Here is a 22,481-nt window from a genome sequence, read left to right on the forward strand (position 1 = left end):
TCCTCCGTCTGAAGCTGACGTCTGTTCCCTGACCCACGACACATAGGGAGCCTCGGGCCTAGAAGAGTACTGGAGAGGTCCCTTGGTCTTCCCCGGCCTCTTCTCCCTACAACCGGATCTCGAGGAGACCCACCTGATGGACCCTGATGCAGACCAGTGCCACAGCCCCTTCCTGACGGTGCACCAAGCCCTGGGGACTGAAGCCCTCGGGAACCCTAGACCACCCCCAGGACTCCTGGGTGGGAACCCCCCACACCTCGACACTGGAGATCTTTGTCCTCGGTCAGGAGCCTGAATGAAAACTTCAGGCAGTTATTCGGCCCCAGCCCTGAGGGTCGTACTCCTGCCCCCAGCCCAGAGAGTGCAGGACCCTTCGCCCAACCTCATCTTAGTGACTCCCTGGGAATTCTCCGTGTGCAGCTCCAGGTGCCCACTGCACGATATCAGAGATCAATTAAAAGCTGCACCATGGAAAACTACCACCCCAGGCCAGTGCAAAGTTTCCTCTCAAGAGGATGAGGTAACAGAGGACGAACCCGCACCTGTGGAGGAGACTGACCCCTGGGAACAGGAGCCGGAGCAAGAAGAAGGAGGTCCCAGACAGTTGGATTTTTAGGACTGCCCCCGCACCTTCCCACAGTGGAGGGGGCCATTTCCCCGAAATACCACCCCCTAGTTTACCACAAGATGAAGCTGAACGGGGTGAAAGCCAGACTTCTGGTTGATATGGGAATGGCCAGATCCTGCCTATATAGCCACTACTTCTCCCATCACAAATCGACCTTTGGCCTGCTACACCCAACGGCTACTCACCTTGTGGATGCGGGGGATGGCCCCCTGCCTATCCGTGGGGAAACACTGGCCCTGAGAGTCGACATTCATCAACTGGTGTCGACCCAACACCAGTTCATAATATTCGACTCTTCCTGCCACAATTACGATGGATACCTGGAGTTGGACCTGTTGCAGAAGTTAGGAGCCACCATCGATTGCAGCAACAGGCAGCTCCAGTTCCATAAATCACCCAACCCCCCTCGGGCCGTCTGCGCCTGCACGCCCCGGCCCAGGCAGGAAGACTCTACCCCTCCTTCCTCCTCCCCTCTCTCCCTTCCCCCCTCCCCTCTTCTTTTCCTGCCACCTTATCCTCCACCATCACCATCCCCCCCCCACCATGAAGCCTGGGTGCCCCTCAACAGGCCCTCCGGCACCTCTGTCCTGTTCTCCCCACTCCTGCCGCCAGGAACCATCTTGGCTTGCCTTCTGCCCCCAACTTTCCTTCCCCCACATCACACGGTAGTCCGGATTGCCAACCTCACCTCCTCACCCCTCACCCTCCATAAAGGGCTCATAATCAGAGAGATGGAGGAAGCTGAGCCCTGCCCCCCTCCCCCTCCCACTTCCCTGCCCCCCTGCCCCCTATCCCCGACCATCTCTTCGCTCACCAGTCAGACACTCTCCGCTGCCTACTCCTGGATTTCCAGGATCTGTTTGCGACAGGTCCAGCCGACATTGGACACGCCACCTACCTGGCTCACAAGATTCATACGACGGGCCCGCCGATTCAACAGCCATCCCGGCAGAAGAATCCCAAACAGCAGGAAGAGGAAGACCACCAGGTACAAGAGATGACTGAAGCTGGAGTCGTCTCTCCCTCCACCAGCTCCTGGTCCTTCCCCATTGTCCTTGTGAAGAAAAAGGATGGCACAATGCGGTTCTGTGTCGACTATTGCCAGCTTAACGATGTAACCACCATGGATGCCACTCCACTCCCATGTATAGATGACTCCCTGGATTCCCTATACGGCGCCTCCTGGTTCTCTACCCTTGACCTCCAGTCAGGGTATTAGCAGGTCCCTGTGCACCAGGAGGACAGAGGCAAAACCGCTTTCTCGACCAGCAATGGGAAACATTATGAGTTTAATGTTTTGCCTTTTGGCCTCTGTAATGCCCCCACCACCTTCTCCAGGTTAATGGAATCCGTCCTCAGCAGTCTCACGTGGGAGATTTGTCTTGCATACATGGACGACATCATCGTTTTCAGCCAGACCTGGGCCGACCACCTGCAGCGCCTCTGACGGGTTTTCACCAGGATCCGACAGGCAGGCCTCAAACTCAGGCCCATCAAGAGTGTCCTGGCCGCCAGAACTGTCTCATTCCTGCTGCATGTCATCTCCCAGGTGGGCATATCTCCCGACCCAGGCAAACTCCGCGCCATCGCAGACATATCCTCACCACAAGACATTCATGGGATCCGGACATTCCTAGGCTTAATGTCCTACTACTGACGTTTTGTGAAAGGGTTTGCCCACATTGCCAAACCGCTCGACGACCTGACCCGAAAGGGGGAACCATTCCTCTGGACAGACGAGAGACGAGCCGCCTTCCAACAGTTTAAAGATAAGCTCATTTCTGCCACCATCTTGGCCTTTCCCGACTGTGCCCTCCCGTTCCGGCTCTATATCAACGTCTCCCTAATTACCATCGGCATTGTGCTAACGCAAGTCCAAGAGGGCCGCGAGCACATCATCGCCTGCACCAGCTGTACCGTAAATCAGGCGGAGAAGAATTATGCCGCCACTAAGAGAGAGTGCCTAGGCATCATCTGGGCACTTGAGCACTTCCGGGCATACCTTTTCAGGACCCAAGTCACTTCATTACCGACCACCAGTCCCTCCAGTGGTTGCGGCAGTCTGACACCCACAATGCCCAGCTCATCCGATGGCATAAAACCCTGGAGGAATTCAACTATGAAATCTTGTACCGCCCCAGCAAACTCCATACCAATTCGGACGCCCTCTCTCGGCTCCCCATCCATGCCGTCCAGCTGGAGCCAGACCTCCAGCAGTGGCATCACAAAGAGCAACCCCCTTGGATCCCCCAGCACCTTTTCAAGAAATTGTACTGCCAGGACGACCACCTACAGTACTTACCCCATCAGGCCATATCCTCCTAACCCCTGACACCACCCTTGACACCCTACGACATCTGCACACCCACAACAGCATTCACCTGGGTACTAAAAAACTACTGCAGGTCTTCAGTGACACCTACTGTGTGCCAAATCCTTCCGACCTTGCCAAGGAAATTATCCAAACCTGCCACGCCTGTGCCTCGGTAGAGACATCACCCGTAGCTGCAGGTCCGTTGAGCCATAGTACCACCCACAAGCCTTGGCAGCTGTTGGTGATTGACGTGGTGGGACCCTTACCTCCAAAATCAGGCTATAAGTACGTGATCACTTTCATTGACACGTACTCCAAATCCGTCGTGACCTGCCCAGCAAAGGAACACCACGCTGTCGCAGTGGCCGACGCCTTCCTTCGGCACGTGTTCCCCCACTTTGGCATCCTGCAAGCGAGCCCACAAGGAAATGCCGTAAGCAAGCGCAGCCATCACACACTGATGAATCAGCTCTGCACCCGGATAGAAGCCACCAAAAATGACGACTGGCCCGCCCATGTAAAAATCATGCAATGGGGCATCAACTCCTGCCTCCGAGAGAACGGAATTTCACCATATGAGCGAGTGTTCGGGGAAACACGCCTCTTCCTGCCCCTTCAGCAGCATTTGCAACCCCCCACCTCAACCCCCACAACAGACCCATTCCACCACCTCAAACGCCACCTGACCCACCTCCAACACAATCTGGACCTCAGCTCCGACATTGCCTCCAACCCCTATAAGCCGGGTGACACAGTTATGATACCCCAGCTCCCCACCCCCCCTACACCATCATCTGCATCCTTAACCCCTATCAGGTAACCATTGAGTATCATGGCACTCCCCGCACCCTCCGAAACCGGCACGTGCGCCATTTTCGCACTCCTGCCCCCACCACCCCGGCCCCGCACCCCATCCCAACCTCTACCCCCACGCCGCCCCCCCTACCACCTATGACTGCTACATCTCCTCCTCCCCCTCTCTCTCTCTCTCTTTCCCCCTCCCCCACAGCTTCCACCTCACCTTCCATCACGCTGCATCACGCCTCACCTGACAACCCACCGACACCACCAACACCCCGGCACTCCTCCACCTCCTCACCACGCTCCGCCCCCTCTCCCATGCCCAGCACCACGTGTCCCGCCTCCACCTCCACACCCCCTGTGCCCACCACACCCCCACCCTAGCCGCCGCCCACCACCGCCCCCACAACTTCCAGCCCACCTTCCCCGTGTGCCACCACGCCCTCATGAAACCACCACCCACTCACCCCACACCCCGCTCCCCACGCCGTGCCACCCACACCCCTGCCACCCCACGGCTTCCCTTGCATGCCCCACGCACCTCACACACACGCCAACCCTGCACACCCACGTCATCACCCACACCCACCCTCAAAACAACTGTCACACGCTCCGGACGCCTCTCCTGCCCACCCGCCCAGTACACCCACTCTCCCACCCCACCCACCTCGCCGCAAAATCACACCCTACCCCTGCCCTAAATCATCTCATCTCACACTCATGATACACCAAACAAATCCCAGCCACCTACACTCCCCAGAGATGCTGTGCCACAATAACCTGGGCATAAAACCCCACACTCACCATCCATCTCCAGCATTCAACACATCCCCACACCACGGACAACAACCAGCGCCATGAAGATTCGATGAGCTGTATGGGCACCATCCCATGGACGGACCCAGCGAGTCTGAGGACCTCACCACCTCCTGCAACTCCTCTGCTCCTCCACCGCCTCATCCACCCTCTTCCTCACCTGCGATGAGCAACAAGACGAAAACTCCACCACCACAGCCTGGCACGCCTTCCTCCAGCCTGTCTACACCACCCACGACACCAAAGTCCACCTCCTCCAGTCACAGGGACGTGATTTTTTCCTAGCAGTCGGTGGTAAAATGCAGTATAGTGCCCCTGGAAGTGCCCAGACACCCCCATAAGGAGTCCACAGAGGAGAAACGACAGCGCGGCAACAACGGCATAAGCCCACCCAGGCCGTGCGCCTCTATGACCCGTAACTCGCCCACCACTACCATAGCAGGAATACTAGACTACCTTCTGGGTGAGCCTTCTCCAACCAGCTTCGGGGTGAAGCTGTTTCTCCGGCTCCTGCCAGCACCCCTGAGACAGCCTGTAGCCGCTCACCCCTCATTAAGGAGACAGCCTGTCGCCACTCTGAGGGCAATAAGGAGACGGCCTGTAGGCACTTCCGCCTTCGTCAGGAGACGACCTGTAGCTGCTCTGAAGGTGTCTTTCTTGAGACAGCCTGTAGCCACTCAACCCTCCTGAAGGAGACGGCCTGTAGCCACTCTTAGGGTAATAAGGAGACAGCCTGTAGCCACTCCCGTCTTCGTCAGGAGACGGCCTGTAGCCGCTCTGAAGGTGTCTTCCTTGAGACGGCCTGTAGATGCTCACTCCTCCAGAAGGAGACGGCCTGTAGCCACTTTGAGGGCAATCAGGAGACGGCCCATAGCCACTCCTGCCTTCATCAGGAGATGGCCTGTAGCCTCTCCGAAGGTGTTCTTCTCGAGACGGCCTGTAGCCACTCAATCATCCTGAAGGAGACAGCCTGTAGCCGCTCTGAGGGGAATCAGGAAATGGCCTGTAGCCACTCCCGCCTTCATCAGGAGACGGCCTGTAGCTGCTCTGAAGGTGCTTTTCTCGAGAAGGCCTGTAGCTGCTCAACCCTCCTGAAGAAGATGGTCTGTAGCCGCTCTGAGGGGAACCAGGAGACTGCGTGTACCCGCTCCCGCCTTCGTCAGGAGATGGCCTTTAGCTGCTCCGAAGGTGCCTCTGGGTCTGCTGGTAGTTGCTCACTCCCCCAGGCCATAGCCAGTAGCCTGGCCTTGGCAACGGCCGGTAGCAGCGCCCCCAACGGCAGGAGATGGCCTGTAGCCGCTCCTTCATCTGAAGCTGACACCTGTCCCTGACCCACGACACAAAGGGAGCCTCGGGCCTAGAGGAGTACTGAAGAGGCCCCTTGGTCTCCCTGAATACTCTACCACCAGAAAATACTTCCTGATACTAAGACCATATCCAGACCCCAGTGCCAAAGAAACACTTACCGGCCAGGAACAATATTAGTGACTCCACAAATTTAGAAAACCCGGACTTCTATAATAATAATAATACTCTGCCTCAAGTGCTATTCACTGTGATCCGAGTAGTATCCTGCACGATACTGATAACCCATATCTAGATGTAGGAGTTGTAATTGTCCAGTGTACCTGTATCAGTGACATTTACTCGTTCCCCTGTCCAACTTAGTAATACACGTGTACGGTTGTTGCCTTGAGTTTTTGTGTCCTACCTATCTGCTATTTATCTAAGCTCCAGTCTAGAAAGAGAGCATCGCTACACACTAGGCGTTCACGGGATGGGAAGCCGGCCCCTAAAACACCTAGCATTATATATATATATATATATATATATATATATATATATATATATATATATATATATATATATATATATATATATGTGTGTGTGTGTGTGTGTGTGTGTGTCTGTGTCTGTGTCTGTGTAATTGATTCTATTTATATTTCAAAAAATACAGAATTAAAAAAATAGTGCATTTTTTTTTTTCAAGCTCCTAATATTAGTTCTTTATAACAGACAATTATTTTCAGCATATGCTCACATGCACATAAACACAAGCTTGTCAGCCAATACAATTTGCTACTGTGCTAGGCCATTTGTATGACTTTTTTTACAGCTTGAAAAGGGTAAATGTAAATAATTATGTGGAGAAATTGCAATTTATTTTTCCTGTGTTTATAGCGTTGAGATTAAGAACTAAACCCTTTTATGCCTCAAAGGCACTGCATACCTGAATAAACTATCTATCAATTTACAGCCTTTCCTTGATTTCAGAAGGGGTGGCCACAAAAAAATCGTCTCCATATCACTCTGTCCGCCATCAAGCTGCTTTCTCTTCAAATGACACTCCCTAGCTCATGTACAGTCGTGGTCATAAGTAATCACCTATCCTTCAGTACCCCGTCCCTCAGGCTGCCTCCTTTATGCGCAGCAAGTCACAGTGGAGCAAAAGGGGCTGAGAGGGAGGGGCCAGAGAGAGAAGGGATGGTGAGGGAGGGGGGGAGGACGAGTGATGGTGCGGGGGTGGACAGAGGGAGGGGAGGGAGGGTAGGTAGGGGAGGAAGAATGAATGCGAAGTGGTGCTCATATTTTTTGTCTATTTTCTTTCATTCAGGGCATGATATAAAAGGGTTAATATTCGGTAGGTAATGATGCATTACATCTTATTACCGGTGTCAGATAACAAACTTTAGATAGGTGGTGATATCAACGGCTGGCTCGTGAGAGAAATATACTGACGTGACAGATCAAATATCAGTGCGGAGCCAGATATTTCTGTTGATCAGTATACTATGACTTCGGACGCAGAATGGAGTCTGGATGGCTTTGACTTCCGTAATGTTTAAGAAACGTCTTTTACCCTTACATGTAGTTAATTTTGAAAGTTAATATCATATGCAACCTATGACATGGGTGTCCACAGTTGGTATGATCATCCTCTCGGTATACACTCCCTCTATACAGTCACCATCATGTCAACTATTTTCCGGCATCTCTGTATGAAAAGGCTGTTTAAGCTAATTGTGTATAAAAGGTAAATATTTGATGTCTGTGCACATGGGTGGATATAATAACGATATCTCTCATAAAATGTTAGAAGGAAAATGAAACAAAATCCTACCCAAAGTCCCAGAATCTATTATCTATGTCAATGTTTACCGACATTGGTAAAGCCAAAGCAACCAGGAAGGGAAGGTGGATGGGGGGACGAGTGATGGTGAAAAGGTGAAGTGAGGGAGGGGAGGTAGGGAAGGTAGGGGAGGGAGAATGAAATGCGAAGTGTTGGTCAACTTTTTTGTCTGTTTTCTTTCATTCAGGGCATGATATACAGGAGTTAATATTCGGTAGACAATGCTGCATTACATCTTGCATAGCGGCGTAAGATAATAATCTTTAGACGGCTGGTGATATCAACTGCTGGCTTGTGAGAGAAAATACTGACGTGACCAATCAAACATCAGTGCAGAGCCATCGAGACTGTGGGCCCAGATTGTCAACGCGTGGGAGCCAGAGAACGAGATGACACAGGCCCGCCTCCTCCAGCACACCAAAAGGACGAGTGGGAGCTGTTCAGACGAAACCAGCAAACCATCGACAACATTGTTTCCTCGCTGCCGTGAAGATTGCAAGAGGTTATTGAGGCAGGAGACACTGAATTACTTACTAAGGCTTTCCTGGTTGCTTTGGCTTTACCAATGTCGGTAAATATAGATATATTTTGGGAGTTTGAGTAGGATTTTGTTTCATTTTCCTTCTAACATTTTATGAGAGATATCGTTATTATATCCACCCATGTGCACAGACATCAAATATTTACCTTTTATACACAATTAGCTTAAACAGCCTTTTCATACAGAGATGCCGGAAAATAGTTGACATGATGGTGACTGTATAGAGGGAGTGTATACCGAGAGGATGATCATACCAACTGTGGACACCCATGTCATAGGTTGCATATGATATTAACTTTCAAAATTAACTACATGTAAGGGTAAAAGACGTTTCTTAAACATTACGGAAGTCAAAGCCATCCAGACTCCATTCTGCGTCCGAAGTCATAGTATACTGATCAACAGAAATATCTGGCTCCGCACTGATATTTGATCTGTCACGTCAGTATATTTCTCTCACTAGCCAGCCGTTGATATCACCACCTATCTAAAGTTTGTTATCTAACACCGGTAATAAGATGTAATGCATCATTACCTACCGAATATTAACCCTTTTATATCATGCCCTGAATGAAAGAAAATAGACAAAAAATATGAGCACCACTTCGCATTCATTCTCCCTCCCCTACCTACCCTCCCTCCCCTCCCTCTGTCCACCCCCGCACCATCACTCGTCCTCCCCCCTCCCTCACCATCCCTTCTCTCTCTGGCCCCTCTCTCTCAGCCCCTCTTGCTCCAATGTGACCTGCCGCGCATAAATGAGGCAGCCTGAGGGACGGGGTACTGGAGGATAGGTGATTATTTTATGACAACGACTGTACCTCTCCAACCCATCCCTCCACCTTAAACTCGTTCTCCCTCTTCCCTTCCCCCCCCCACACACACGTACACTCTCCTAGTCAGTCTCTCAATCTCCACTCTCTCCACATGATCTGAATAACAACCTGAGTAAAGAAGTTGATGAGAGATGTTGAGATTTGACGAAACTTTCTGATTTTGCTGACGTATATTTGTTTGTCAGCAAGTACGACAGCAAGTGCCTGAGTAAATAACTGGTTGAAAGGTGATGACAAATAGTGAAACTTCCTGATTGTGCTGACGCATTTCTCTTTGTCAGCCAGTAACGACAGCAAGTGCCTGAGTAAATAACGAGATGAAAGCTGTTGAGAAATAATGAAACTTTTTGATTTTGCTGTCAGCGAGTACGACAGCAAGTGCCTGAGAATATAACTAGTTGAAAGGTGTTGAGTACGACAGCAAGTGCCTGAGTAAATAACTAGTTGAAAGGTGTTGAGAAATAATGAAACTTCTTGATTTTGCTGTCAGCGAGTACGACAGCAAGTGCCTGAGTGAAGGGCAGGTGGTGGGCACTGGGAGCCAGGCTGGACCGCCCTCCTGCCCCGTCCCACACTACGACACAGCAGAATTCCAGTCCACGACCACATCAGAGGTACAACATTCATCTCATACACTCAAAGAAACAATTACATCAGAGGTACAACATTCATCTCATACACTCAAAGAAACAATTACATCAGAGGTACAACATTCATCTCATACACTCAAAGAAACAATTACATCAGAGGTACAACATTCATCTCATACACTCAAAGAAACAATTACATCAGAGGTACAACTTTCATCTCATACACTCAAAGAAACAGTTACATCAGAGGTACAACATTCATCTCATACACTCAAAGAAACAATTACATCAGAGGTACAACATTCATCTCATACACTCAAAAAAACAATTACATCAGAGGTACAACATTCATCTCATACACTCAAAGAAACAATTACATCAGAGGTACAACTTTCATCTCATACAAAGAAACAATTACATCAGAGGTACAACATTCATCTCATACACTCAAAGAAATAATTACATCAGAGGTACAACTTTCATCTCATACAGTCAAAGAAATAATTATATCAGAGGTACAACATTCATCTCATACATTCAAAGAAACAATTACGTCAGAGGTACTGTACAACATTCATCTCATACACTCAAAGAAACAATTACGTCAGAGGTACTGTACAACATTCATCTCATACACTCAAAGAAACAATTACATCAAAGGTACAACATTCATCTCATACAAAGAAACATTTACATCAGAGGTACAACATTCATCTCATACACTCAAAGAAATAATTACATCAGAGGTACAACATTCATCTCATACAAAGAAACAATTACATCAGAGGTACAACATTCATCTCATACACTCAAAGAAACAATTACATCAGAGGTACAACATTCATCTCATACAAAGAAACAATTACATCAGAGGTACAACATTCATCTCATACACTCAAAGAAACAATTACATCAGAGGTACCACATTCATCTCATACAAAGAAACAATTACATCAGAGGTACAACATTCATCTCATACAAAGAAATAATTACATCAGAGGTACAACATTCATCTCATACAAAGAAACAATTACATCAGAGGTACAACATTCATCTCATACAGTCAAAGAAACAATTAGCTTCCCAGTAACGTCTGAAGAAAATTGACAACTGGTGAAATGCAGTGACAACCCTTATCTCTGGTCGTGTGTTTTTCAGATGGTACGATTTTTCCCTTATGTATTCGCCAGACTTTAGGAGTATTCTCTCTCTCTCTCTCTCTCTCTCTCTCTCTCTCTCTCTCTCTCTCTCTCTCTCTCTCTCTCTCTCTCTCTCTGCACAATCGTGAATGAAGACTTTCTGGACCAGTATCTAGAAATTTTTTTTAATTATTATTGTTATTATTATTAGTAGTAGTAGTAGTAGCAGTAGTATCATTATTATTATCTGTTATTTATTATGAGGGTAAAATAACTCAACCTAAAGAAACTATCACCTGTTTTCATCCAATCATTTTTCACCTTTCATTCACAAAGTCAGTCTGAATGCACTTTAGAAGATATAGGAAAATGAGTCCAGAGAGTGAAAGTGAGGCCAGAGTGAAAATGAGTCCAGAGAGTGAAAGTGAGTCCAGAGAGTGAAAGTGAGTCCGGAGAGTGAAAGTGAGTCCAGAGTGAAAATGAGTCCAGAGAGTGAAAGTGAGTCCAGAGAGTGAAAGTGAGTCCGGAGAGTGAAAGTGAGTCCAGAGAGTGAAAGTGAGTCCGGAGAGTGAAAGTGAGTCCAGAGAGTGAAAGTGAGTCGAGAGTGAAAGTGAGGCCAGAGAACGAAAGTGAGGCCAGAGAGTGAAAGTGAGTCCAGAGAGTGAAAGTGAAGCCAGAGTGAAAGTGAGGTCAGAGACTGAAAGTGAGTCCTCAGTGAGAGTCCAGAGAGTGAAAGTGAGGTCAGAGACTGAAAGTGAGTCCCGAGTGAGAGTCCAGAATGTGAAAGTGAGGCCAGAGAGTGAAAGTGAGGCCAGAGAGTGAAAATGAGTCCGAAGAGTGAAAGTGAGTCCAGAGAGGGATAATGTGAAGACAGTGAAAGTGAGGTCAGATGGAAAGTGAGTCCTGAGTGAAAGTGAGTCCAGAGAGTGAAAGTGAGTTCAGAGAGTGAAAGTGAAGCCAGAGTGAAAGTGAGTTCAGAGAGTGAAAGTGAAGCCAGAGTGAAAGTGAGTTCAGAGAGTGAAAGTGAAGCCAGAGTGAAAGTAAGTCCAGAGAGTGAAATTGAGTTCAGAGAGTGAAAGTGAGTCAAGAGAGGGAAAGTGAACCCAGAGAGTGAAAATAAGTCCAGGGTGAGAGTGAGTCCAGAGAGTGAAAATGAGTCCAGAAATAAAGTGTCCACAGAGTGGTAGTGAGTCCAGAGTGAAAGTGAGTTTAAAGAGTGAAAGTGAGTCAATGAAACTGAGTCAAAAGAGTGACAGTGAGTCCAGAGTGAAAATGAGCTCAGAGTGAACGTGAGTTCAGAGTGAAAGTGAGTCAAAAGAGCGCAAGTGAGTCCAGGGAGCGGAAGCAAGTCCAGAGTGAAAATGATTCCAGAGTGAAAGTGGGTCGAGAGAGTGATAGTGAGTCCCAAGTGAAAATGAGTCCTGAGAGTAAAAATGAGTCCAGAGAATGAAAGTGATCCAGGGAGTGAAAGTGAGTCCAGAGAGTGAAAGTGAGTCCAGAGAGTGAAAGTGAGTCCAGAGAGTGAAAGAGTTCAGAGAAAGTGAGTCCAGAGAGTGAAAGTGAGTCCAGGGAGTGAAAGTGAGTCCAGAGAGTGAAAGTGAATCCAGGCAATGAAAGTGAGTCCAGAGAATGAAAGTGAGTCCAGGTAGTGAAAGTGAGTCCAGGGAGTAAAAGTAAGGCCAGAGAGTGAAAGTAAGGCCAGAGAGTGAAAGTGAGTCCAGAGAGTGGAAGTGAGTCCAGAGAGTGGAAGTGAGACCAGAGAGTGATAGTCAGTCCCCCAAACACACAAATGCCTAAAACACACAAATGCCCCAAACCCCAAAATGACCAAAACAAATGCCCAAAACAATAAAATAAAGCCCCAAAACACAGAAATGCCACAAACACAAAAATGCCCACTACACCAAGATGCCCAAAACACAAATGTGCCCCAAACGCACAAATGCCCAAATCACAAAACAAAAAACACAAAAATGCCCCAAATACAGAAATGCCCCAAACACAAAAGTGCCCAAAACACACAAATGCACAAAAATGCCCTTAACACTAAAATGCCCAAAACATTATAATGACCAAAACACTACAATGCCCAAACCACAAATGCTCAAAACACACAAATGCCAAAAACGCAAAAACGCCCAAAACACTAAAACGCCCATAATGCCAAAATGTCCCCAAAACACAAAAATGCCCAAAACACCAAAATACCCAAAACACAAAAATGTCAAAAATGCCCAGACACCAAAATGCCCAAAACACCAAAATGCCCCAAAACTAAATGCTAAATATATAAACAATAAAATCAGTGAACACCAGCATACTGTAATATCCAAAGCAGTAACAAACCCACAACACGAAAATGCCCCCAGTACAATCATGCCTTCCTTCCCCCTCAGTGGAACCTGATCTGCGAGTGGGCGCCCCTTCGTTCCATGTTCCAGGTTGTCTTCAACATCGGGGAGGCGGTGGGCACGGTGCTGGGGGGACATATAAGTGACAGGTGAGCATGTGTGTTTAAGGGGTTGAATTCTAAGGTGAACGAGAACTATAGGGTTAGATCATGCATACGACTACATATTTTTAAAGTTGGGGCAAGTCGATGAAGTTGATTTCTTATTAATTTTTTCGACTGTGGTTTCGTTTCCAATATGTTGTGTCAGATTAAGTAAGATTAGGTTAGGTGAGGGTGTATTTAATTGCATGATATTCTAAGATGCAATTAAGAAGACAGGGCAATATCAGAGTTACGTTGTGATTAAGTGATTTTTTTTTTTTTTTCAGTTTCAAATTAGCCGCCACAAGTGCCTGAGAGTGTTAATTCCTAAGTTTGCATAAAATCGTTTGGTGGTAGACCTTCGCTAGGATTCTATTCTAGGGGGCATTATGTGATTTTTGTCAGCTTTAAATCAGTCATTAGTGTCTGAGAGTGTTGATTCCTTACTTTGCATAAAATCGTTTAGAGGTAGACCTTCGCTAGGACTCTAATCTAGGTGGTATCAGGTGACTTTTTTTCAGCTTGTAATTAGTCACAAGTTCTGGGAGTGTTAATTATCAGCGTCCATTACAGCCTGGGTCGCCGCACCACGATACTAATGGGATCTGTGTTAAGCCTTCCAGCCTGTCTCATCATGGCCTTTTCTCCCTGGTACACGCTCGTCCTCCTCATGCGATTCGCCATTGGTGTAGCGGTCTTCCTCATGCTGGTCCCCATCTGCACACTCGGTACGTATGAACTTGAGAGTGTTAATACTTCCATCATAAAATATCCTCAGTGGTAGGCCTAATATCTCCCCGTTAAAATGTCATTCATTCATTCATTGCCAGACGCCATGTATCCCAAACGGGGTGGTCAAGGGCTTAGAGTTAATTGTTTTACAGGGAGAAGCACTAATCCTCCACCAACCCCACTTGACACGTAGGGAGAACGTTATGCCAACAGCATCTGGTGTTCCCAGGCGGTCACCCATCCAAGTACTAACCAGATCCAACGTTGTGCTTTGTCTTATTCCCAATGCAGTTTTGTTCTTTCCATATTTCTCTTTTTGCTATTTTCTTTTCATTATATTTGTCTTTGATCTTCACATTCTCTCCCTCTCCTTTGCTTCTTTCTCTTCCTCTCTTGACTCCTCTCTCTCCTTCTCTTCATCTTTCTCTACATCTCTCTCTCCCTCTCCCTTCCCCTTTATCTTTCCCTCTCCTTTCTCTCCCATTCTTTGCTCACCTTCTTCTATTTTCTATTCTCTCTTAATATCTTCCCCTTTCTTTTTTTTTCCCCTCTCTTCTTCTCCCCCTCCTCTGGTGAGTAATACAAATTATCTTTTAATATCCCATCCATTATTGTCTATTCACATTGTACTTCCCTTTGTACTCCTCTTGTATTCCTCTTGTGGTTTGAACTCCAGTATTCCTTATTTCTTGTACGGTAATTGAATGCAGCTTCTTTTTTTTTTTTTACATTATTTTTCTTTACTTTTCAATGTTTAAATTTTGTAATGCTGCTAAAGTCTACTGCCTTTGTACTCCTCTTGTAATATTCCTGTGGTTTGAACTCCTGTATTCCTCTTTTTATCTATTTATTTAATTTTTGCTTGTACAGTATATTAATCCAGCTTCTTTTTTCTTTACAACCCACATTTCTCTTTCCTTTTCAATGTTCCAGTTTGTTATGCCACTAAATCCTTGTAAATCATTTACTATAAAAATAAACAATTCTTCAAAAAGTATCATTTAAACACCTAAAACGTATTTTTTTTATAATCAAACCATTTAACAATATCATTTTTCATAACATATTCTCCTGTACTACGAATAACATTTCAAACTACGCTTTAAAATACTAAGCAATTTTCTCCACTCATTTACTCTCTTTCAAAACACTATGTCCTTGAGCATAACTGATATGTTTCTACTTAATGACAAACAAGTTACTTTCACAAATTCAATTTTACTCATTACCAACTTTGTTTTTGTTTAATTTTTAGTTTTCAATGGACTTTCTTGAATGATGATACTATGCAATGCCTTGGTTCAAAAATTTTGGAATAATATCACTAAGTTTCATTTCAAACTCAAATTCTTCATTAAAACACTAAACACTTTAACTCAAAATTTTTAAAACAATATCACCAAGTTTCTTATCAAACTACAATTTCTTCATTAAAAACATCAAACACTCTGCCATTCATTTTTTCTCTATTAAAAACCATCTCTTTCACTTTCTTCTAATAACAAAATCAATTAACTTCACTTTTGTTAAAATGTCTGAGTATCAATATTCTCCTCGTTTACACACTCAGTACGTTTGAGCCTGAGAGTGGTAATCTCCCTCCCGTAAAAAAAATATCCTGGGTGGTAATATTCTCCCGTATATACTTCCTGAGAGTGGTAATATCCCCCCGTAAAAAAAAAATACGTGTTGTAATATTCCTCGATCTACACAGTACGTGGGCTTACTCTGTCCACTGGTAACATCTGTATTAAATGTGGTCTTACAAAACACTGAACCTTGATTTGTAGGCTTGGCTGGAACACTACACCTTATTCTCTGTCTCTGTCTCTGTCTCTGTCTGTCTGTTTCTCTCTCTCTCTCTCTCTCTCTCTCTCTCTCTCTCTCTCTCTCTCAGATGATTTTATTCAACACATGGTAAAGAAACAAAAAATCTTACTCCTCAACCACGCAAAATCTCCTTCCCCATCATTTTGATTTAGACATAACAATATTAATATGTCCTCGCAGCGAACTGGTTTAATAGTTTCCTCGTTTTCATGGTCAAAATGTGATAATAAAACCTGCCTATTTTTTGTATCGTTCTTGACCACTGTATGTAATTTAGTGTATGGGATGTATGTAAGGTGTGGGATGTATGTAAGGTGTGGGATGTATGTAAGGTGTGGGATGTATGTAAGGTGTGGGATGTATGTAAGGTGTGGGATGTATGTAATGTATGGGATGTATGTAAGGTGTGGGATGTATGTAAGGTGTGGGATGTATATAAGGTGTGGGATGTATGTAAAGTGTGGGATGTATGTAATGTATGTAATGTATGGGATGTATGTAAGGTGTGGGATGTATGTAATGTATGGGATGTATGTAATGTATGGGATGTATGTAAGGTGTGGGATGTATGTAATGTATGGGATGTATGTAATGTATGGGATGTATGTAAGGTGTGGGATGTATGTAAGGTGTGGGATGTATGTAATGTATGGGATGTATGTAAGGTGTGGGATGTATGTAATGTATGGGATGTATGTAAGGTGTGGGATGTATGTTATGTATGGGATGTATGAAAGGTGTGGGATGTATGTAAGGTGTGGAATGTATGGGATGTATGTAATGTATGGGATGTATGTAAGGTGTGGGATGTATGTAAGGTGTATTTACCTATTTGTAGTATACAGGAATTGAGCAATGCTCGTGTTGTCCTGTCTCCATATCCACATTTATCTAGTCTTCTTTTACACACATGAATGTTTGTCGCCTGCACCACCTCTTCGTGTAAGTCGTTCCAACTACTTATGTATTTACCTAATATACCTAATTGTGATATACAGGACATGAGCTACACTCGTGGGATCTCGTCTTTTTTTCTCAATAAATCAAATTTAGCTTTTAGCTTGTTTAGGTTTTTAGACTGGACGATCTCTTTGTCCAGGCAATTCCACAGGTCTATACATCTATAAGGAAAACTATATATCTTGATATCCTTCGAGCAGCTTGACTTCTTCAATTTCATTCCGTGTCCTCTTGTTGCTCTCTTATCCCATACATACATATCTTCTCGGTCAGTTTTATATAATCCTACCATGGTCCTGAACACTGCAATCATGTCTCTCCTCTTTCTCCTTTCCTCTAAGGAAGGCAAATCCAGCTTTTCCAGCCTCTCTCTGATTGAGAGCTCTGCCAGACAGGGGACCATCTTGGTTGCTGTTCTTTGTATTCTCTCAATCTTGTTTATATCTTTCTTTTTGTGTGGGGACCACACTACCGCTGCATATTCTAACCTCGGGCGGATCATGGCCACTATCTATTTTTTGATCATCTCCTCATCCATATAATGAAATGCTACTCTTATGTTAGTCAAGAGTTTATACGTCTCTCTAACCACCTTGTTAATATGTTTTTCAGGTGGCAAACTATCCTGGACCAGCACTCTCAAATCTTTCTCTTCTCTCGCTTTTGTGATTGATTCATTACCCATCAAATAATTCAGTGATGGCCTCCTGGTACTTTTACACATTTCCAGTATTTTACATTTCTTTGCGTTAAATTTCATTTCCTACATTCGGCTCCAATCATGCATCCTATCCAGATCCTCCTGCAGCATTTTACAATCCTCCTCAACCTCTACCTTCCTCAAGATCTTTACATCATCAGCAAACAGACTTGCACAACTGTTCATTTCGTCTACCATATCATTTACGTAAATCCGGAACATTACTGGCGCCAACACCGAGCCTTGAGGGACTCCACTTATTACTTCCCTTCATACAGACATCCTATCCTTTATTACTGTCCTCATTTGTCTGTTTCTCAAAAAGTCTCTCATCCATTCCAGAAGTTTCCCCTTCAGTCCTCCTATACACTCAAGTTTCCACATTAGTCTCTTATGGGGTACCTTGTCGAAGGTCTTCTCCAAGGCTAAATACATACAATCCACCCAACCATCTCTCTCCTGTACCACGTCAATGGTTCTTGAGTAAAAGCTCAACAGGTTGGAAACACATGACTTTCCACTTCTGAATCCAAACTGACATTCAGCCAAAATATTCATCTCTTCTAGATATTTTATCCACCTGTCTTTCAGGATTCTCTCACACAAATTTGCGACCATGCTGGTTAGAGACACTGGTCTATAATTCAGCGGTTCTTCCCTGTTTCCTCCCTTATAAATTGGTACCACATTTGCCCTCTTCCATGCTTGAGGCACTTTCCCTTCTTCCAGAGAACACACAATTAAACTATGAATTTTATCCGTCAGTTCCATCAAGTCCTGGGGCTTTCCTTACATCTTGTTTTTCCAGTAATTTATACACTTCCTGTACCTCCACTTTTATATCTTTTATCACCGGTACATTTCTAATCACTCCCTCCCCTTCCAAAAACTCCTTTTCATTAGTGAAAACCGATTGGAAACATTTGTTCATTATTTCAGCTTGCACTACCGCATCTTTATAGACCTCTCCTTCTACCTTCAGTTTGGTGATTCCTTCCTTTTGTTTCAGATTGCTATTAACAAATCTATAAAATAGTTTGGGTTCATCCTTGCATTTGTCTATAATACCTTTTTCAAAATTCCTTTCTTCCTCTTTACGTATTCTTGTGTATGCATTTCTAGTTCTTTTATATTCTTCCTTTGTTTTGTTGTTACCTCCATTTCTCCAGTTGTTCCAAGCCTTATCTCTCTCTTTTTTTTTCGCTATCATACACCTTCTATTAAACCACTCCTTTTTCCTGTTTTCTTTCCCCCTTACTCTTGGTACAAGTTTTTCCACTCCCAAATTTTGGAGGTCAAGAAAGATATCCCACTTCTTCTGTATCTCTCTTGTTTCTCTGAATTTTCTCCAATCCGCATTTCCGAAAAATTTTCTCAGTCCTGTAAAATTTGCTTTCCCAGTTGTATCTTCCCTGCCCATAAAGCTCGTCTCTTGGCTCGACGTTCCCAGTAACCATCTGGAACTCAATGACCACATGATCACTTTTTCCCATAGGACACAAATATTTCAAAGATTCTATTACATCGGGTTCTTTGGTAAACAGTAAGTCGAATCTTGTTGGTGTGTCCTCACCTCAGAACCGGTCTCTTCTTTGACCCATTGCGTCATCACATTATTCATTGTTATATTTAATAATACAGTGCCCCACGAATCTTCGCTGCCTCCTGAGTCCCATTCCTCCCAGTTCACATCTTTACAATTTAAGTCACCCATTAAAATTATATTGTTGCTTTTTTCAATTATATATATTTTTTTTTAATAACTAGCCATATCTGACAACATCTCCTGGTATTCATCATCATTCCATGCTCTTGTCTTAGGGGGACCATACACTACTGCCATCTCTCTTGCCATTCTCTCTAGTTTCTAAATTCATATTTATCACTTCAGCCCTGCCTTCTCCTATTTCCACGGTATCTACATTTATGTTGTCCTTCACTGCTATCATCACTCCTCCTCCCATTTTTTCTTTTCTGTTTCTTCTCCACAGTGTGTATTTACCACCTCCCATATGAACATCAATATCTTCACTTAACTTGGTCTCTACAATGCACATGACATCAGGTTCATGCACCTTCAAGAAATCGTTAATTTCAAGCCTTGTCGATATTAAACCATCAACATGTATATACCACCTTCAAGTTATTTTTGATGTTTTTCATACCCTCTTCTCTCCTTCCCTCCGTCGGTACCACTTCCTCAGTTTCTGATCAACAACTCTCCAATGACTTCTCTTTTTCATATTCATAGCCATCCCCCTTAGTTTCCTTCACTTCTAGTTCCTCACATACCACTTCCTTACTTTCATATCCCTCACTCCAAAATAAAGTTTTACATTCTTCCTCTGTCCTCTCATCATTTTTTTTCCTTGTTCCTTCAAAGATTTTAAAACTTCTCTTTCTTCTTCTTTCAAATATTTTCTTACTATAATATTATCCATCCCTGCCTCTTTGCTTGGTTTTCAGGTCACTTTAAGTATATTATTTACTACACATTCTCATGACAACTTGACTCTCACTGGTCTTGTTTCCCCGTTCTTATAAGGCCCTGTCCTCCTTACTTCCTCAATTTCTTTTTCTCACTTGTCTCCTTCGGGATCAATCTTGTGAGGTGTATGTAAGGTGAGGGATGTATGTAATGTATGGGATGTATGTAAGGTGTGGGATTTATGTAAGGTGTGGAATGTATGTAAGGTGTGGGATGTATGTAAGGTGTGGGATGTAAGATATGGGATGTTTGTAAGGTGTGGGATGTATGTAATGTATGGGGTGTATGTAAGGTGTGGGATGTTTGTAAGGTGTGGGATGTATGTAATGTATGGGGTGTATGTAAGGTGTGGGATGTATGTAAGGTGTGGGATGTATGTAAGGTGTGGGATGTATGTAAGGTGTGGGATGTATGTAAGGTGTGGGATGTACAGTATGTAAGGTGTGGGATGTATGTAAGGTGTGGGATGTGTGTAAGGTGTGGGATGTATGTAAGGTGTGGGATGTATGTAAGGTGTGGGATGTACAGTATGTAAGGTGTGGGATGTATGTAAGGTGTGGGACGTATGTAAGGTGTGGGATGTATGTAAGGTGTGGGATGTATGTAAGGTGTGGGATGTAAGGTATGGGATGTTTGTAAGGTGTGGGATGTATGTAATGTATGGGGTGTATGTAAGGTGTGGGATTTATGTAAGGTGTGGAACGTATGTAAGGCGTGGGATGTACAGTATGTAAGGTGTGGGATGTATATAAAGTGTGGGATGTATGTAAGGTGTGGGATGTACAATATGTAAGGTGTGGGATGTATGTAAGGTGTGGGATGTATGTAAGGTGTGGGATGTATGTAAGGTGTGGGATGTGTGTAAGGTGTGGGATGTATGTAAGGTGTGGGATGTATGTAAGGTGTGGGATGTATGTAAGGTGTGGGATATATGAAATGAGGAATATTTGTAATGCATGTGATGTAGGCTGAGCACTTCCAGCAGTTTCGTAAATGATCTACCAAAAATTTTCCAGTCGTCGTGTACCTAAACATCAAACCGCTAAGTGGAGTGCAAGGTCCCTATTCTCGACGATGATTTCCGGAGAGAGTCAGACAATGTGTTTAACCTTCCTATATTACTGCTGACTGCACTCTAACGTGGGATGCAGGCGTTCCGTAAATGCCATTAAAGAATTAGGGGTTTGCGTTCTTTGCGATTTAAGGTTGAAGCATATGATCTTTTTTTACGAGTACACTTTCCATCAATTAGTTTTATTAATACGACCTTGAGTTTCTTGTTTTCGACAGTGATGGAGTCCTGTCCTGCTCGGAACCGTGTGTCCATCACAGTCAGCTCCTCCTTAACTATCAGCATCGCCATCATGGGTATGGGAGGAGTGAGTATGCTGGTGAGGGACTTCAGGCATCTCTTGCTCATCTGCCTCTTACCCACCGTCTGCCTCATCCCTCTAGCAATGTGAGTAGCAACTGCAGTCCTTGATAATTTGTTTTTAATTCTGTGTTTTCCTCGGCTATCCTCCTACCCGTGACACTGTGGGGAATGCAAGGTCTGGAGCTGACTTCTGTTTCCCTGTGCCTCCCCTCTGTCTGCCTCATCCCATTGGCGTGTGATAGATGTTTCAGTGTCTGATCGTCTGTTAACCCCTTCATTCCCCCGATGCGTTTTAACATTTTAGTCTCGTTCCCTCTAGGCGACTTTAACGACTTGAGATCTTACACACTTTAGTGGGACGCGAGCTGTATCTGTCCCTTCCTGCTCGAAAAGTCTCCCCTAAGCTCAGCATAATGGTCTGAACTTAGCAAGAATAAAATAGCAAAAATACGTCAGTGAATTGAATGGATTATTTCAGTGTTTTTCTCGGTTTTCCTCATACCTTTGACAATGTGAGTGAGGAATATAAGGACGGGTGCTATTTCCTTTTCCACTGTGCTCTACCCTCTGCTTATCTCGCCCTGATGGGAACGTGGGTAAAGGATTCAGGGCCTCTGTGGTCTTTCATATTTTTCATACCCTTGTCTACACGAGGAAGGAGCGTAGGTACTCGTGCAAGGTAGTCTGTGTTCAGCTGTCTGTGTGATCTACCGTCATTCTACCGCATCCTGTTGGAATACAAGTAGGAAATAAAGCATCAATCGTCAGTTGTTGTTCCTCACTGTTGCCACTCTTCCTTTATCCCTTGGCAGTGTGAGTCTACGAAAAGACTGAGCTCTCTCTGTTTTTCCTCGGCCTCTGATCGTGATGTTCCTCTGTGTTTTCACCCTTGGCGCAGTGAGTAAAGGATGCAAGGACTCTCAAGTCTCTCTTCTATTTTCCATCATTCCATAAGCATTGTAAGTAAAAGAATATGGGAACTCGAAGTATCCTAAATCTTTGTCTCCCTTCTGCCTGTCCATTTTCGTTAGCAACGTGAGCAGATAATCCAATACCTGATCGTCTGCTTTTGTTTCTGTGCGTTCTACTCTTAGTTGCCCCTGTCCT

At 44.9% G+C, this 22,481-nt stretch overlaps 1 protein-coding gene across 1 annotated transcript in view; it reads left to right on the forward strand.

The window, feature by feature from the left end:
• Positions 1-9,530: 9,530 nt before the first annotated feature.
• Positions 9,531-22,481, forward strand: part of LOC145417011 (beta-alanine transporter-like) — a 33,679-nt gene continuing 20,728 nt past the window's right edge. Inside the window, exons 1-4 of the mRNA XM_080285858.1 lie at positions 9,531-9,680; positions 13,192-13,295; positions 13,863-14,017; positions 21,290-21,458. Coding sequence (XP_080141984.1) covers positions 9,531-9,680; positions 13,192-13,295; positions 13,863-14,017; positions 21,290-21,458 — 578 coding nt within the window. The remainder of the gene's footprint in view (positions 9,681-13,191; positions 13,296-13,862; positions 14,018-21,289; positions 21,459-22,481) is intronic.

This window comes from Coenobita brevimanus, chromosome 108 (genome assembly GCF_032717465.1).
Source record: "Coenobita brevimanus isolate Jiangsu-jjx chromosome 108, ASM3271746v2, whole genome shotgun sequence".
NCBI classification, from domain to species: domain Eukaryota; kingdom Metazoa; phylum Arthropoda; class Malacostraca; order Decapoda; family Coenobitidae; genus Coenobita; species Coenobita brevimanus.